At 55.1% G+C, this 12843-nt stretch overlaps 1 protein-coding gene across 3 annotated transcripts; it reads left to right on the forward strand.

Moving 5' to 3' along the window:
- The first annotated feature begins 7132 nt into the window (after positions 1–7132).
- SLC25A45 (solute carrier family 25 member 45) lies at positions 7133–11697 on the forward strand. 3 transcript variants are annotated; one of them, XM_055583328.1, is made up of 6 exons: positions 7133–7169; positions 8079–8122; positions 8309–8380; positions 8689–8874; positions 11046–11304; positions 11429–11697. In XM_055583328.1, the coding sequence occupies exons 1-6, from the start codon at positions 7133–7135 to the stop codon at positions 11695–11697; spliced, it is 867 nt and encodes a 288-aa protein (XP_055439303.1). The 3 variants fall into 3 exon arrangements, with proteins under 3 accessions (XP_055439303.1, XP_055439305.1, XP_055439304.1); XM_055583330.1 differs by lacking the exon at positions 8689–8874; XM_055583329.1 differs by lacking the exon at positions 8309–8380.
- The last annotated feature ends 1146 nt before the right edge of the window (positions 11698–12843 follow it).

The raw sequence follows: 12843 nt of genomic DNA on the forward strand, positions 1-12843 counted from the left end.
AGTGGGAAGCGGCACCCGCCTCTAGGTTCCTGGCTCTGGGATGGGACACAACGGCTCGGTGTCTTCCCTAAACTGGCTGGGGTAAAGTGCAAACACAGTTCAGTATGTTGAGTGCTTACTGGGGTGTGGGGCTTGGGCTGGGGCAGGGCGTGGAGACCTTGGTGAGACAAGGCTCCTGCCCTCGGAAAGGTTATGTTATGGTTTCACTGTGGGGTGGAGGGACAGAGGAGAGAGAACACCAAGAAAGATGCATGTTTTTTTGTTTTTGCATTAAAATTTTTAAAAAATTGAAGTATAGTTGATTTACAATGTTGTGTTTATTTATTTATTTTAAAAATGTTGGCTGCACCCTGTGGCATGCTGGATATAGTTCCCTAACTAGGGATCGAATCCATACCCTCTACATTGGAAGGCAGAATCTTTACCACTGAACTGCCAGGGAAGTCCCAAGTTGTGCCACCTGGGAAGCCTTAAAGCCCCATAAGGTGACAGAAATGCCATAAGAGCTATAAAATGTCAAAAGCAGGAAGAACAAGGTCCTCAATTCCTGAGCACCTACTGTGTGCTAGGCCCTTTCATGTGTGTTTCCTCATGTCAACCTCAGGGACGACCCTGTGAGTGCTGACAAGAATAATGGTAGCTGCTATTTGTGGAGCATAGAACACGTGCCAGATCCTTTTCTAAGTGCTATAATCTTTCTCAGACATTAAGAGGTGAGCATCAGATTTCCATTTCATGAGAAAACAGGATCAGAAGGTTCAATAAGAAAGCTGATGTCTGGCAGTATGTGTGGTGGTGGTGAAGCGATGAACCCAGGTCCGGCGAGGAGGGGAGCTGGAAGAGATTCCTAAAAGCATTCCAGGTAGTGAGAGCTGCAGGACCATGGTTAGGACACCAGGGAAGGCCTGAGCAAACAGCACAGCAGGTGGGAAGGTGGGGTGGCACCCAGTGGGGGTCAGGGATGGTATGAACACCAGGAGTAGAAGTATGTGGGGGGGGCACGGAGGTGGGTGTTGGCAGGCAGTGAAGCCATTTTGGAGGTTGTGAGCTAGAGAATGTCAAGACCTGAGCTCTGCTTTGCCAGGCCGAGGGTTAACCTGGTGGACCTTGCTGGAGAATTGGAGAAGAGCTAGCCGGGCGTGGGGTTGCCCTTCTGTAAGGCTCTGGGGAGTGGCTGTGGGTCTCCCTTGAGCTGGGGTCGTGTGGTAGGCTTAGGGGACAGAGTGGGGCCCATTCTGAAGAGACAGGCAGCCTGATGGCCTTTACAGCCAAGAGGCCTGGGACTCAGCTATCTGCTGGGCTGGTTCCTGACTTTTGCAAACAGTAAAGGCCCACGGAGGGATCGCCCAGCATCACTCAGGAGAGAACAAGCTGCAAAACTAGAATTACAGCTTAGCCGTCCGTGAGGGACCAGGGCTCGGGAAAGTCTTTGGGGGCAGCCCAAGGAGCCCAGGATAGTTCCAGGGGGAGGAGGTCGGAGGTTCTGCTCCCACCCACGAGTAAGTGGTGGTGGGGGATGCGTTCTGCTTTGGCAGCTGCAGGAGAGGAGGAGCACCATCAGGACTGATCCTTAGGCTGGTGGGGAACTAGGAGCTGGAGGAGACCTGGAGGGGCAGGTAGGGGGTGTTTGGGAACTGTACATTCTTTGGGGCCCTTTGGAAATGGGGAGAGAGAACTGGAGACCCAGGGCTCTCTAATGCTCTTCCCTGACTTGTCCGCTCATTCATATCTCATTCATTGCCTACTCTGTACCACGCATAGTTCTAAACCTTTAAGATAACATGAGGGAACAAAACAGCCAGAGATACCTGCCCAGACAGACAAGTTAATTGCTTGGTGTGTCAGAAGGTGATGAGTGAAAGAGAAGGTTGGGCTAGGGAAGGGGCACTGGGAACGCTGGGCAGGTGGAGCAGACAACAGCGTTCGCCGAGCCAGTCAGGGCGGGCTTACTGCGTAGGCGATGTCTGAGCCCAGCGAGAGGAGGCCAACTGGAGGAGGGAGCAGTGGTGTGAAGGCTGGAGGCGGGAGGCTGTTGGGAGAAGAGATGGAAGCCAGCGTGGCTAGAGGTGCTCTAGAGCCCAGGAAGTCTTTGGCTTTTTCCTTTTTTGCTGCAATGCAAGGCATATGGGGGAATCTTAGTGGTCCCTGCAGTGGAAGCGCAGAGCCTTAACCACTGGACCATCAGGGAAGTCTCTGGAAGGCTTTGTTTTGTTTTTAAAGATTTATTTATTTGGCTGTATGGGTCTTAGTTGTGGCGTGGTATCTGGTTTCCTGACCAGGGATCGAACCCAGACCCCCTGCACTGGTAGGTGGATTCCTAGCCACTGGACCACCGGGGAAGTCCCCAAGGCTTCGGTTTTGATTCTGAGCAGGATGGGGCCATTGCAGGGTGTGGAGCAGGGGGGAGACATGGTCTACTTCAATCTCAGTTGCATTATCGGGCTGCTGGTGGAGGACAGGCAGGAAGGGGAAGTGGAAGGGATGGGGCGGGGGCAGGGAGGCCAGCTGCGGGGAGGTATCCAAGCGGCTGTGATGGTGGTCTGGGGCCAGGGCAGAAGCAGTGGGGGAGCTGGCAAGGGATTGGATTCGGGGTCTGTTTTGGAGGTACTATGAATGCGTTTCCTCAGGGAACGGTGGTGAGGTAGAGAGAAAGGGAGGTGTCCAGGCAATTCCAGGGGTTGGGACTGCCTTTGGGGCCATCACAGCTTTCTCTGGGCAGTGACACCTGAGCCCGGGGTCTCTGTGCCCTTGAGAGAAGACCCCTTTCTCCTCAACCTCCACCCCAAGGCCCCAACTGCCCAACATTCCTGAGAATAGAAATCGGACAGAATATTTCATGTTTGTCAATGTGAAGCCCGTGTTCCACTGGAGTGCCCCCACGCTCTCCTAAGGCCATATTCCTCTGGGTTTGCAGTCACACTTGCGGTCAGCACCTTGCCTGCATCCATGGGTCTGCCCCACCCCTGCCTCCACATCTGCACCGCTGCTGTCTTCCGGGCTTACCTCATAGGAACACACGTGAGATTAACAGACAATCAGAAACATGATCCTGGATGATGTGGTCCTGAACGGGGACACTGACAAAAGGAATGTTCACTTACTGAGGTGTGGGGGAGGCACTCTGGCTTATACATGAGTTAACTTGAATTTGATGCTAACTAGAACAGCCTGTTTGTGGCCTCTCAAACATACACTGTAGATCTGCTTTAATTATTGACCAGAAGTAAAGAATGTCCATGTTAAGGGACTTCCCTGGCAGTCTAGCGGTTAAGACTCTGGGCTTCCACTGCAGGGGGCGTGGTTTCGATCCCTGGTCAGGGAACTAAGATCCCACATACTGGGCAGCCGGAAAAAAAAAAAAAAGGATGTCCATCTTAAAAATAAAGATGAATTGCCCCTCTTCCTGGGACACCAACACAGGTGCTCCTTCAGTGATGACACCCTTCTCAGGCACCAAGGCCATATTGCCTTGCCGTGTTTGTGCTGATTTGTTTTTCTGAAACTTTGAAGGAATATATCACTGATTCGCTTGATGTTCTTTTCCTTGTCGTTGTTCAGTCACTAAGTCTTGTCTGACTCTTTGCGACCTCATGAAGTACAGCAGAGCAGTCCAGCGGGGCAGAAGACAGGCTTATCTGTTGCTCACTATCTCCCAGAGGTTGCTCAAACTCATGTCCATTCAGTCAGTGATGCCATCCAACCATCTTATCCTCTGTCATCCCCTTCTCCTCTTGCCTTCAATCTTTCCCAGCATCAGGGTCTATTCCAATAAGTCGGTTGTTTACATCATGTGGCCAAAGTATTGGAGTTTCAGCTTCAGCCTCAGTCCTTCCAATGAATATCTAGGGCTGATTTCCTCTAGGATTGACTGGTTGGACTTCCTTGCTGTCCAAGGGACTCAGGAGTCTTCTCCAACACCATAGTTCAAAAGCATCCATTCTTTGGCGCTCAGCCTTCTTTATGGTCCAACTCTCACATCCATACATGACTACTGGAAAAACCATAGCTTTGACTAGACGGATCTTTGTTCTGATCAGACATAAAACTGTGCTGAAAACCATGCTTCTCCAGAGCTCTTCCTCAGGGTTATCTGAGGCTGTCTTCTGGGGCATAGTCTTCAGTTTGACTCAAATAAAACTCTTTTCAATTCTTATTATAGATTGTTGTTGATTATTTTTGTAGACAACACCAATACCTGGAAAGCCCCTTTGATGGCCTCCCAAGCCTCCCAAATGACATGGGACAAGAGATCCTCAAAAAGCACGTGCCTGACCAGATCACCTTGCTGGCCGGGGCAGCTGAGACTGGAACTCAGTTTCAGATCAGATCAGATCAGTCACTCAGTCGTGTCCGACTCTTTGCGACCCCATGAATCGCAGCATGCCAGGCCTCCCTGTCCATCACCAACTCCCAGAGTTCACCCAGACTCACGTCCATCGAGTCAGTGATGCCATCCAGCCATGTCATCCTCTGTCATCCCCTTCTCCTTTTACCCCCAATCCCTCCCAGCATCAGAGTCTTTTCCAATGAGTCAACTCTTCACATGAGGCGGCCAAAGTACTGGAGTTTCAGCTTTAGCATCATTCCTTCCAAAGAAATCCCAGGGCTGATGTCCTTCAGAATGGACTGATTGGATCTCCTTGCAGTCCAAGGGACTCTCAAGAGTCTTCTCCAACACCACAGTTCAAAAGCATCAATTCTTCGGCGCTCAGCCTTCTTCACAGTCCAACTCTCACATCCATACATGACCAAGGGAAAAACCATAGCCTTGACTAGACGAACCTTTGTTGGCAAAGTAATGTCTCTGCTTTTGAATATGCTATCTAGGTTGATCATAACTTTCCTTCCAAGGAGTAAGCGTCTTTTAATTTCATGGCTGCAGTCACCATCTACATTGATTTTGGAGCCCAGAAAAATAAAGTCTGACACTGTTTCCACTGTTTCTCCATCTATTTCCCATGAAGTGATGGGACCGGATGCCATGATCTTCGTTTTCTGAATGTTGAGCTTTAAGCCAACTTTTTCACTCTCCACTTTCACTTTCATCAAGAGGCTTTTTAGTTCCTCTTCACTTTCTGCCATAAGGGTGGTGTCATCTGCATATCTGAGGTTATTGATATTTCTCCCGGCAATCTTGATTCCAGCTTGTGCTTCTTCCAGTCCAGCATTTCTCATGATGTACTCTGCATATAAGTTAAATAAGCAGGGTGACAATATACAGCCTTGACGTACTCCTTTTCCTATTTGGAACCAGTCTTTGTTCCATGTCCAGTTCTAACTGTTGCTTCCTGACCTGCATACAAATTTCTCAAGAGGCAGATCAGGTGGTCTGGTATTCCCATCTCTTGAAGAATTTTCCACAGTTTATTGTGATCCACACAGTCAAAGGCTTTGGCATAGTCAATAAAGCAGAAATAGATGTTTTTCTGGAACTCTCTTGCTTTTTCCATGATCCAGCGGATATTGGCAATTTGATCTCTGGTTCCTCTTCCTTTTCTAAAACCAGCTTGAACATCAGGAAGTTCACGGTTCACATAATGCTGAAGCCTGGCTTGGAGAATTTTGAGCATTACTTTACTAGTGTGTGAGATGAGGGCAATTGTGCGGTAGTCTGAGCATTCTTTGGCATTGGAACTCAATTTAGAAGATGCCAAACCCTGTGCTTCTTTCACTCCATGTACATGTCTCCCCTTGTGGGGCAGAGAGAGATGACAGAGTAGGAAAAATCAAAGTACCAGACACTTATAGAAAACACAACCTATGAGCAATCATCTGATTTATAAAAAGAGGCAACAAAATTTTTTAAGTCGAAGTATAGTTTATTTATTGGAAAAGACCTTGATGCTCAGTAAGATTGAGGGCAGGAAGAGAAAGGGGTGACAGAGAATGAGATGGCTGGATGGCTTCACGGACTCAATGAACATGAGTTTGAGCAAACTCCAGGAGATAGTGAAGGGCAGGGAAGCCTGGCGTGCTGCAGTCCATGGGGTCACAAAGAATGGGACAGGTCTCAGGGACAGAGCAACAGTAACATGGTTGATTTACAATGCTGTGTCAGTTTCCAGGTGTAAGGCCAAGAGGCAACACATTTTTAAATGATACAAAGTAGCATTTTCAAAACAAAGCATGTGTGTTTTGGGGCTTCCCAGGTGGCCCTAGTGGTAAAGAACCTGTCTTCCAATGCAGGAGAACTAAGAGATGCTGGTTTGATCCCTGGTTGGGAAGATTCCCCTGGAGGAGAAAATGGCAACCCACTCCAATACTCTTGTCTGGAAAACCCCATGAACAGAGAAGACTGGCGGGCTACAGTTTGTGGGGTCACAAAGAGTCGGACACGACAAAAGTGACTTAGCATGGCACAGCTCATAACAGAGCAAGAGGGTGACCGGAGTAACCATTCGTTTAGTGAGATGGCAGCAGGGGAAGTAGGTTTAAGGAAGCAGAGAGGAAGACAGGGATTCCGGTCCCTGGCCCGTTGGCTTGAGTTGTTGTCCACAGAAAAGTGGGCATCATAGCTTGGTCACCCCAGGCAAAGAGACACACCATCCTTATACACCATGTCCCCAGCTCTCCCCTGGGAAAGAGGCTCCAGGAGGAGAAGGCAAGGGAGGCTGTTTCTGACACATGCTGGGGAGTCAGTGGTAAACAACCCTTGGAGAAGGTGGCTTCCGGCCCTGGTGAGTCACTCCTCTTGGCTGGGCCTGGTTCCTGGTGGCCAGGCCCCACCTACCCCAGTTGGGGTGAGCAGCCTGCTGTGCAGGGCTGGGAGATGAGCAGGAGTTGGGCCAAGGGAGGGTGGCTCCTTAAATCCTTGTCCACTGAGGCAGCCCCGGAGGGACTCCCCCAGGGCCCAAGCCTGGCTGCCAGGCCTGGTCACACCTCGAGGCCCTCGCTGGCTGTCAGGGGGCTCAGGCCACGGTGGGCCATCCTCCCTGCCCCGTGAGATTTCACACTCTGCACATCTCTAGAGCTGGTTGGCTCCCCATCCTGGTCCCCTGAGGTCTTGGCACCCGGCCCTCACCCAGGGTTAAACATTAGTAGCAGATTATCAGTCCAGGGTCCGGGGAGGGTGGAATTACACTTTCACCAGCGTCTCCTCTGCTGGAGCCATCTGTGCCCGCCCCTGCCAGACATGCCCGCGGAGGAGTTTGTGGCCGGCTGGATCTCCGGTGAGACACTTTTCTTCCCTCTGTCATATCAATGCCAATTGCAGGTCACTTTTCCTGGGGAAGGTGGGTGACCTGAGAGGAGCTGAAGCCAAAGTCCTGGTGGCCTGGGAGTGCCCAGAACCAGCCGTCCCTGGGCCTCCTGGGAGTTGCCCGAGGGGGCGAGGAGAGGACGGTGCAGTGGGCGGGGGCTACTGCCAAGCCCCAGGCTGCCCCCCGCCAACCTGGACACCTGTCAGGGGTGGGGCCGTGGTGAGCGCTCTCCCAGACTCACCTGCGCTGCCAGCTCCATCTCCAGGGCTCAGAGGACAGTTCACCTTTGACATCAGCCGCTGTCCTGCATTCCGCTCTGGACCTCTGTCCTACCTGGCAATGGGCTGTGAGCCCTGAGGCCAGCTGTGCTGTCGCCCCAGCCCAGCATCTGAGTGACCTCCCCGAAGCTCCAGGACCAGCTTCTGCTAAGCAGGGCAGGACCAGGAGGTGGGGAGATGCTGGGGGGCTGGGCCCCCCTGGTGCCAGCAGACGTCCTCTCAGAGCCCCCGACTCTGCACTGCCAGGGCAGAGCGCTGGGAGGGCGGGGCCTGGACCAAGGCCCTGAACTCAACAGCAGTTGTGAGCCGAAGGGAGGCCGGAGCCCTGGAATCCCCCAGTTAGACAAGTCAGCAGGATGCTCGGGGGTCAAGTCCGGACGGGCGATTACCCTGTGTGTCTGGGGTTGGCTCCTCCCCTCTGCATGTGCGTCCTCCAGGCAGGGTCAGGCTCACTCTCTCTCTCTGCTCCCCACACCTTCCCTGCCCAGTGCCTGGCACGGAGAAAATTGCCAAGGGGCAACTTCTGCTCCCCGCTGGGACACCCTGGCTTCCTCAGCCCAGCCCAAGGGGCCTCACTCCTAGCACCTTCTCGTCCCCACAGGAGCTCTGGGCTTGGTCCTGGGACACCCCTTTGACACTGTGAAGGTGAGTCTAGGGGAGGCACCCAAGGAAGGAAAGATGTCGCCTGAAGCAGATATAAGGGAGAGAGCAGGGCCTGGCTCTCGGAGGCTCTCTCTGCCTCTCCCGTCCTGCTGGGGTCCCGCCCAAAGGGCCCAAGGAATGAGCCGGCTGGACGCCTGCCTTCCCGCCTGCTCTGTCCTCCCTGTCCAGGTGCGGCTGCAGACCCAGACCACCTACCGGGGCATCGTTGACTGTATGGTCAAGACTTACCGCCATGAGTCGGTGGGTGGCCTGTGTTGCTGGGTTTGTGGGTGGGAGGCCTCCGGGCGGTTGGGGCCAGCTTCCTTCTCCCCCAGAAGGGCTCTGTCCCCGGGAAGAGAGAAAGAAGACCCAAGTCTGGGGCCACCAGGGGATGGGCTGAGCAGTAGCTTCATGCCCCCCAAAGTGGAGCTGAGGCCATCCCCAGCCTTAGCCAGCCTCCACCTGTCTGTGGCCAGACTTGGGAGTGGTTTCCAGCCAGAGGAGGCCGTGCCAGGCCTGGAGAGGGCCAAAGGGAGGCTCCCAGAGCCCCACGTACCGTGTCTCTGCAGCTCCTGGGCTTCTTCAAGGGGATGAGTTTCCCCATCGCCAGCATAGCTGTGGTCAACTCCGTCCTGTTCGGGGTCTACAGCAACGCCCTGCTGGCGCTGACGGCCACCTCCCACCAGGAGCGGCGGGCCCAGCCTCCCAGCTACACACACGTCTTCATAGCCGGCTGCACCGGGGGGTTCCTGCAGGTGAGGGGGTGCACAGGCATGCGCATGCACGCGCACACACACACACACACACACACACACACAGTTGCATAGTGATGATCAGTTCACTCCTTTCTCTCCAACCTGCCTCTAGTGACCCACAGCCGCAGACCCCCGGCCTTCTCAAGGGGAACGTGAGGAGTGGTGGGGAAAGGCCTGCTCCTGGGACCTGGCCTGGCCGAGCAGTGGCCTTCTAGGCTGCAGGTCTGGAGGGGAGAGTCATGGAGAACAGAAGGGGCAAGGGGCAAGAGAGCTGGGGTGAAGGGGGAGACAGTGCCAGAAGGACAGCCGTTGGTGCCCACCTCGGGGTGGGGGGTCTGTTGCCATCTCTGACCCTCACCTGTGGCCCATCCACAGATCTCGCTGGGAGAGGTCCAGGGTGTTAATTATTAAGTGACTAACCATTTGGTTCTGGTCTTTGTTCTCGGTGCTCGAGTACTGGGTTTTGAGGGGTGGGGTGGAGGGGAGAGGGCAGCAGGGGGAGCCCTAGCTAAGGGGGGGCCTGAGCACAGAGGTCCAAGGGTGTGCACCTGGCTCCACACCCCCCCCACAGCTAGTACCCCAGGTCACCCTCTACTTGACACCTGCCCTGATGCTCTGTCCACTTCAGGGCAGAGAGCAAGGACAAAGAACAGAGTCAGGGGCTCATTGAGTGAATTAATAATTCATGAGACCCAAAAGGTCCTGGCTTTGCTTCTGCCCCTAGTGTGGGGTTCATGCCTGCATATTTCCCAAACCCTGAGACCTGCATCCAGCAAAAACAAGGAAGAGAGTGAGCCCCCAGGCCAACTGGCCTGATTTAGGCTCAACCGGGCCCAGCTTCTCCATTTCCTTCCTCTCTGGTTCCTCAGAAAGCAGAACAGATGGTGGAACTGGGGACTGTCCAGTCATTGATGGGGATAGGGTCCAGGGACCACGTGGAGCCCCGTTTACCACCAAGACCAAGGCTCTGATTTCCACCTTGGATGGAAAATGTATATTTTGCATGGAGATGGAGAGGAAGACTCTAGTTAGCATAAAGCAGGGAATGACAACCTCTTGTGTACAAAAGTTGCATTTGACTCGGCTAAGGTTGGTATAGTGTCTGACATCCCCACGGCCCCTGTGGGCACAGGGTGGGGAGGGCAGGGACCCGAGCCCACCCCTCCCCGCCACCCTGCCTTTGGCCCAGCCATGTCTTCACCCCCAGGGACCCACCCCCTAGAGCAGCCCTCAGCTCAGTACTGCCCATGGGCTCTGCTGGGAGGGTGACATCACAGCACCACCTCACAGGAAGGGACCCCAGCCCACGGCCCTTCCTGCGGAGGAGGAAGTAAGCCAACTGCCACCCTGTAAAGATCACCACCAGAGCCAGCCTGCAGGCTCCGCCGCCATCAGCCGTCTCCAGGGCTGCGAGCTTGGGTACCTTCCACGAAAGAAAAACAAAAAACACCCAAGTCCAGAAATGATGTGCCAATCTCGGCTGGGATCTCAGTCCTCACCTGAACGTGCCCTAGTTGCACCCCTGACTCACACCTTGGCTCCTCCCTTCCCTCCGAGCCCCCAGCACCAATGTTACCCCAGATCTGTCTCGTCTGCCTCAGCCATCGTGTTCGAGGACCGTCAGATCCCACCCTGTCACCCACCTTCTTGGGACGCTAGAGTCTGGGGCTTTGTGAGGCGAATTTCCCCACCCAGGGGCCTCTGAGAGGCGCCTGGCAGGGGGTGAGGCCGGAGGAGTCTATGAAGTTGAGTCCTCAACACTATCGAGGTGACCTCTTTATCTGAGGGGAGGGGTCCATCCCCGGCTGTTTTGTGGGCACAGATGGAATTCTCTTTTTGTTTTTTTGGGCCCCAGCCATGGCAATGAAAGCACCAAGTCCTAAGCACTGGCCTTCTAGGGAACTCTTTCTTTAGCGCCATGGGTGTGTCAGCAAGTTCAGCCGAGGGGAGGGGCAGGGCTCCTTGCGGTCAGGGGTCTGATGGTAAGGGAGGGGGCTCTGGCCCGTTCCCCACTGAGCGTGAGAGAGGCTGAGAGTGGCCACGGGAGCCCGCGAGGCTCTGCGGAAAGATGCTGCCGTGTCTGCTCGCTGCCTTCCTCCCATCAAGACAACTCGGAGGGATTGTTCCTGTCCCAAGGTCCGCCCAGGCCCTTTGTGCTTCCTTCCCTACAGGCCTACTGCTTGGCTCCCTTTGATCTCATCAAAGTCCGGCTACAAAACCAGACGGAGCCCAGGGCGAAGCCGGGGAGCCCCCCGCCCCGGTACCGGGGACCCATGCACTGTGCCGCCTCCATCTTCCAGGCCGAGGGGCCCCGGGGGCTGTTCCGGGGAGCCTGGGCCCTGACCCTGAGGGACACCCCCACTCTGGGAATCTATTTCGTCACCTATGAATGGCTGTGTCGCCAATTCACGCCGGACGGCCAGACCCCCAGTAAGTGAAGTGGGGTCAGAGGGCGGGGGACAGAGAGGAGGAAGGAAGGGGAGGACGGGGAGGGGGACTGTGATGGGGGGCTGTTCCATTCCTCGGCTGAATGCCTCCCCACTCCTGCCCCCAGGCTCGGGCACAGTGCTGGTGGCAGGGGGCTTTGCCGGCATCACCTCCTGGGTTGCCGCCACCCCCCTGGATGTGATCAAGTCCCGGATGCAGATGGCAGGGCTGAAGCAGAGGGCCTACGGGGGGCTGCTGGACTGCATGGTGAGCAGTGCCCGGCAGGAAGGACTGGGGGTCTTCTTCCGGGGGCTCACCATCAACAGTGCCCGCGCCTTTCCCGTCAACGCTGTCACCTTCCTCAGCTATGAGCACCTCCTCCTCTTCTGGGGGTGAGCCGGCCGGGCGACTCCGGCAGCTCCCTGGCAGGACCACCGCCCACCTGCCCAGACTGGAGGCCAGGCTGAGAGCACCGGCTCGTGGGTCTGATGCAGAGGGTGAACCCCTTTTTACCAAGTCACCTCCAGTGCTCAGACCAGACGGGGCTGGGGAGACAGCGTGGGACCAGGAGGCCTGGGGTCCCTGGCGCCCCCCGCCCCCCAAAGTCCAAGGCTGGCCTGGGCCTCTTGGCAGCACGTGCCCTGATTCCTTGGCTTCCTGAATCTGAGAAGTAAACTCAGAGCCAGCGGAGCTGGTGACATTGTGGCCCCCCCAACCACCCGTCCTGTGACTCTTCCCCTTTAAGAGCTGCCTGGTGCTAACCACCCTCCCTGGATTTGAGTGAGGAGATCCTCATTGGCCCCCCACCTCACTTCCCTTCAAACCTCTCCGTGCAGGACTTGAGGGTAGCCTTTATGCCTCCTCTAGTCCAGAATCCTTCAGTGACTCCGTCACCTTCAGGAAAAGGCCCCCTCCTCCCCTCTGCTCCCCAGCTTTCCTCTCCTTCTGTTCTTAGCAGCCCAGTCCTGCTTGAGGTCCCTGAACAAGCCGTACTCTCTCATCGCCTCCCACCTAGAAGTTTCCTTTCCTCTCAGCCAGCAGTGGGCAGTGCTTGCAGGCTGATTCCCCCATCCCAGGGCTGAGCCAGCTCCAACCTGGGCCTGTCTCCTGGAGTCCTTCCTTGGCTTGCCTCCCCTTGCCCGGAACTGACTCTGGGGTTTCCAGACCTTTCTGCTCATCCCCATGCCTTGATCACAGTCTTGGCCTATACTTAATCACGGTGGTGGGTTTGCTTCTCAGTTTCCCAGTTAGACTGGGTGCTCCTTGAGGTCAAGGGTCCTATTTCTGGTCGTTTCCCAGCACGGAGCCCCATGCTTGAAGGAGCCTGATAAATGCTTGTGAAATGAAGCACAGTCCCAGCCTCCATCCTTCACTCCAACCACCACCCCCCCCTCCCCGGCACCCTCTTACCAGCTTCCACTGAGAGATCCCCTCGCCCGGCCCCTCTTGGGGTCTCCAGAGGAGCAGTGTCTGCCTCGCCCACTCCCATCGAGGGCACTTGTTTTCTTCACCATCTCTGTTGCTAAAGGGGAATTAAAAACT

This window comes from Bubalus kerabau, chromosome 5 (genome assembly GCF_029407905.1).
Source record: "Bubalus kerabau isolate K-KA32 ecotype Philippines breed swamp buffalo chromosome 5, PCC_UOA_SB_1v2, whole genome shotgun sequence".
Lineage (NCBI taxonomy): Eukaryota > Metazoa > Chordata > Mammalia > Artiodactyla > Bovidae > Bubalus > Bubalus kerabau.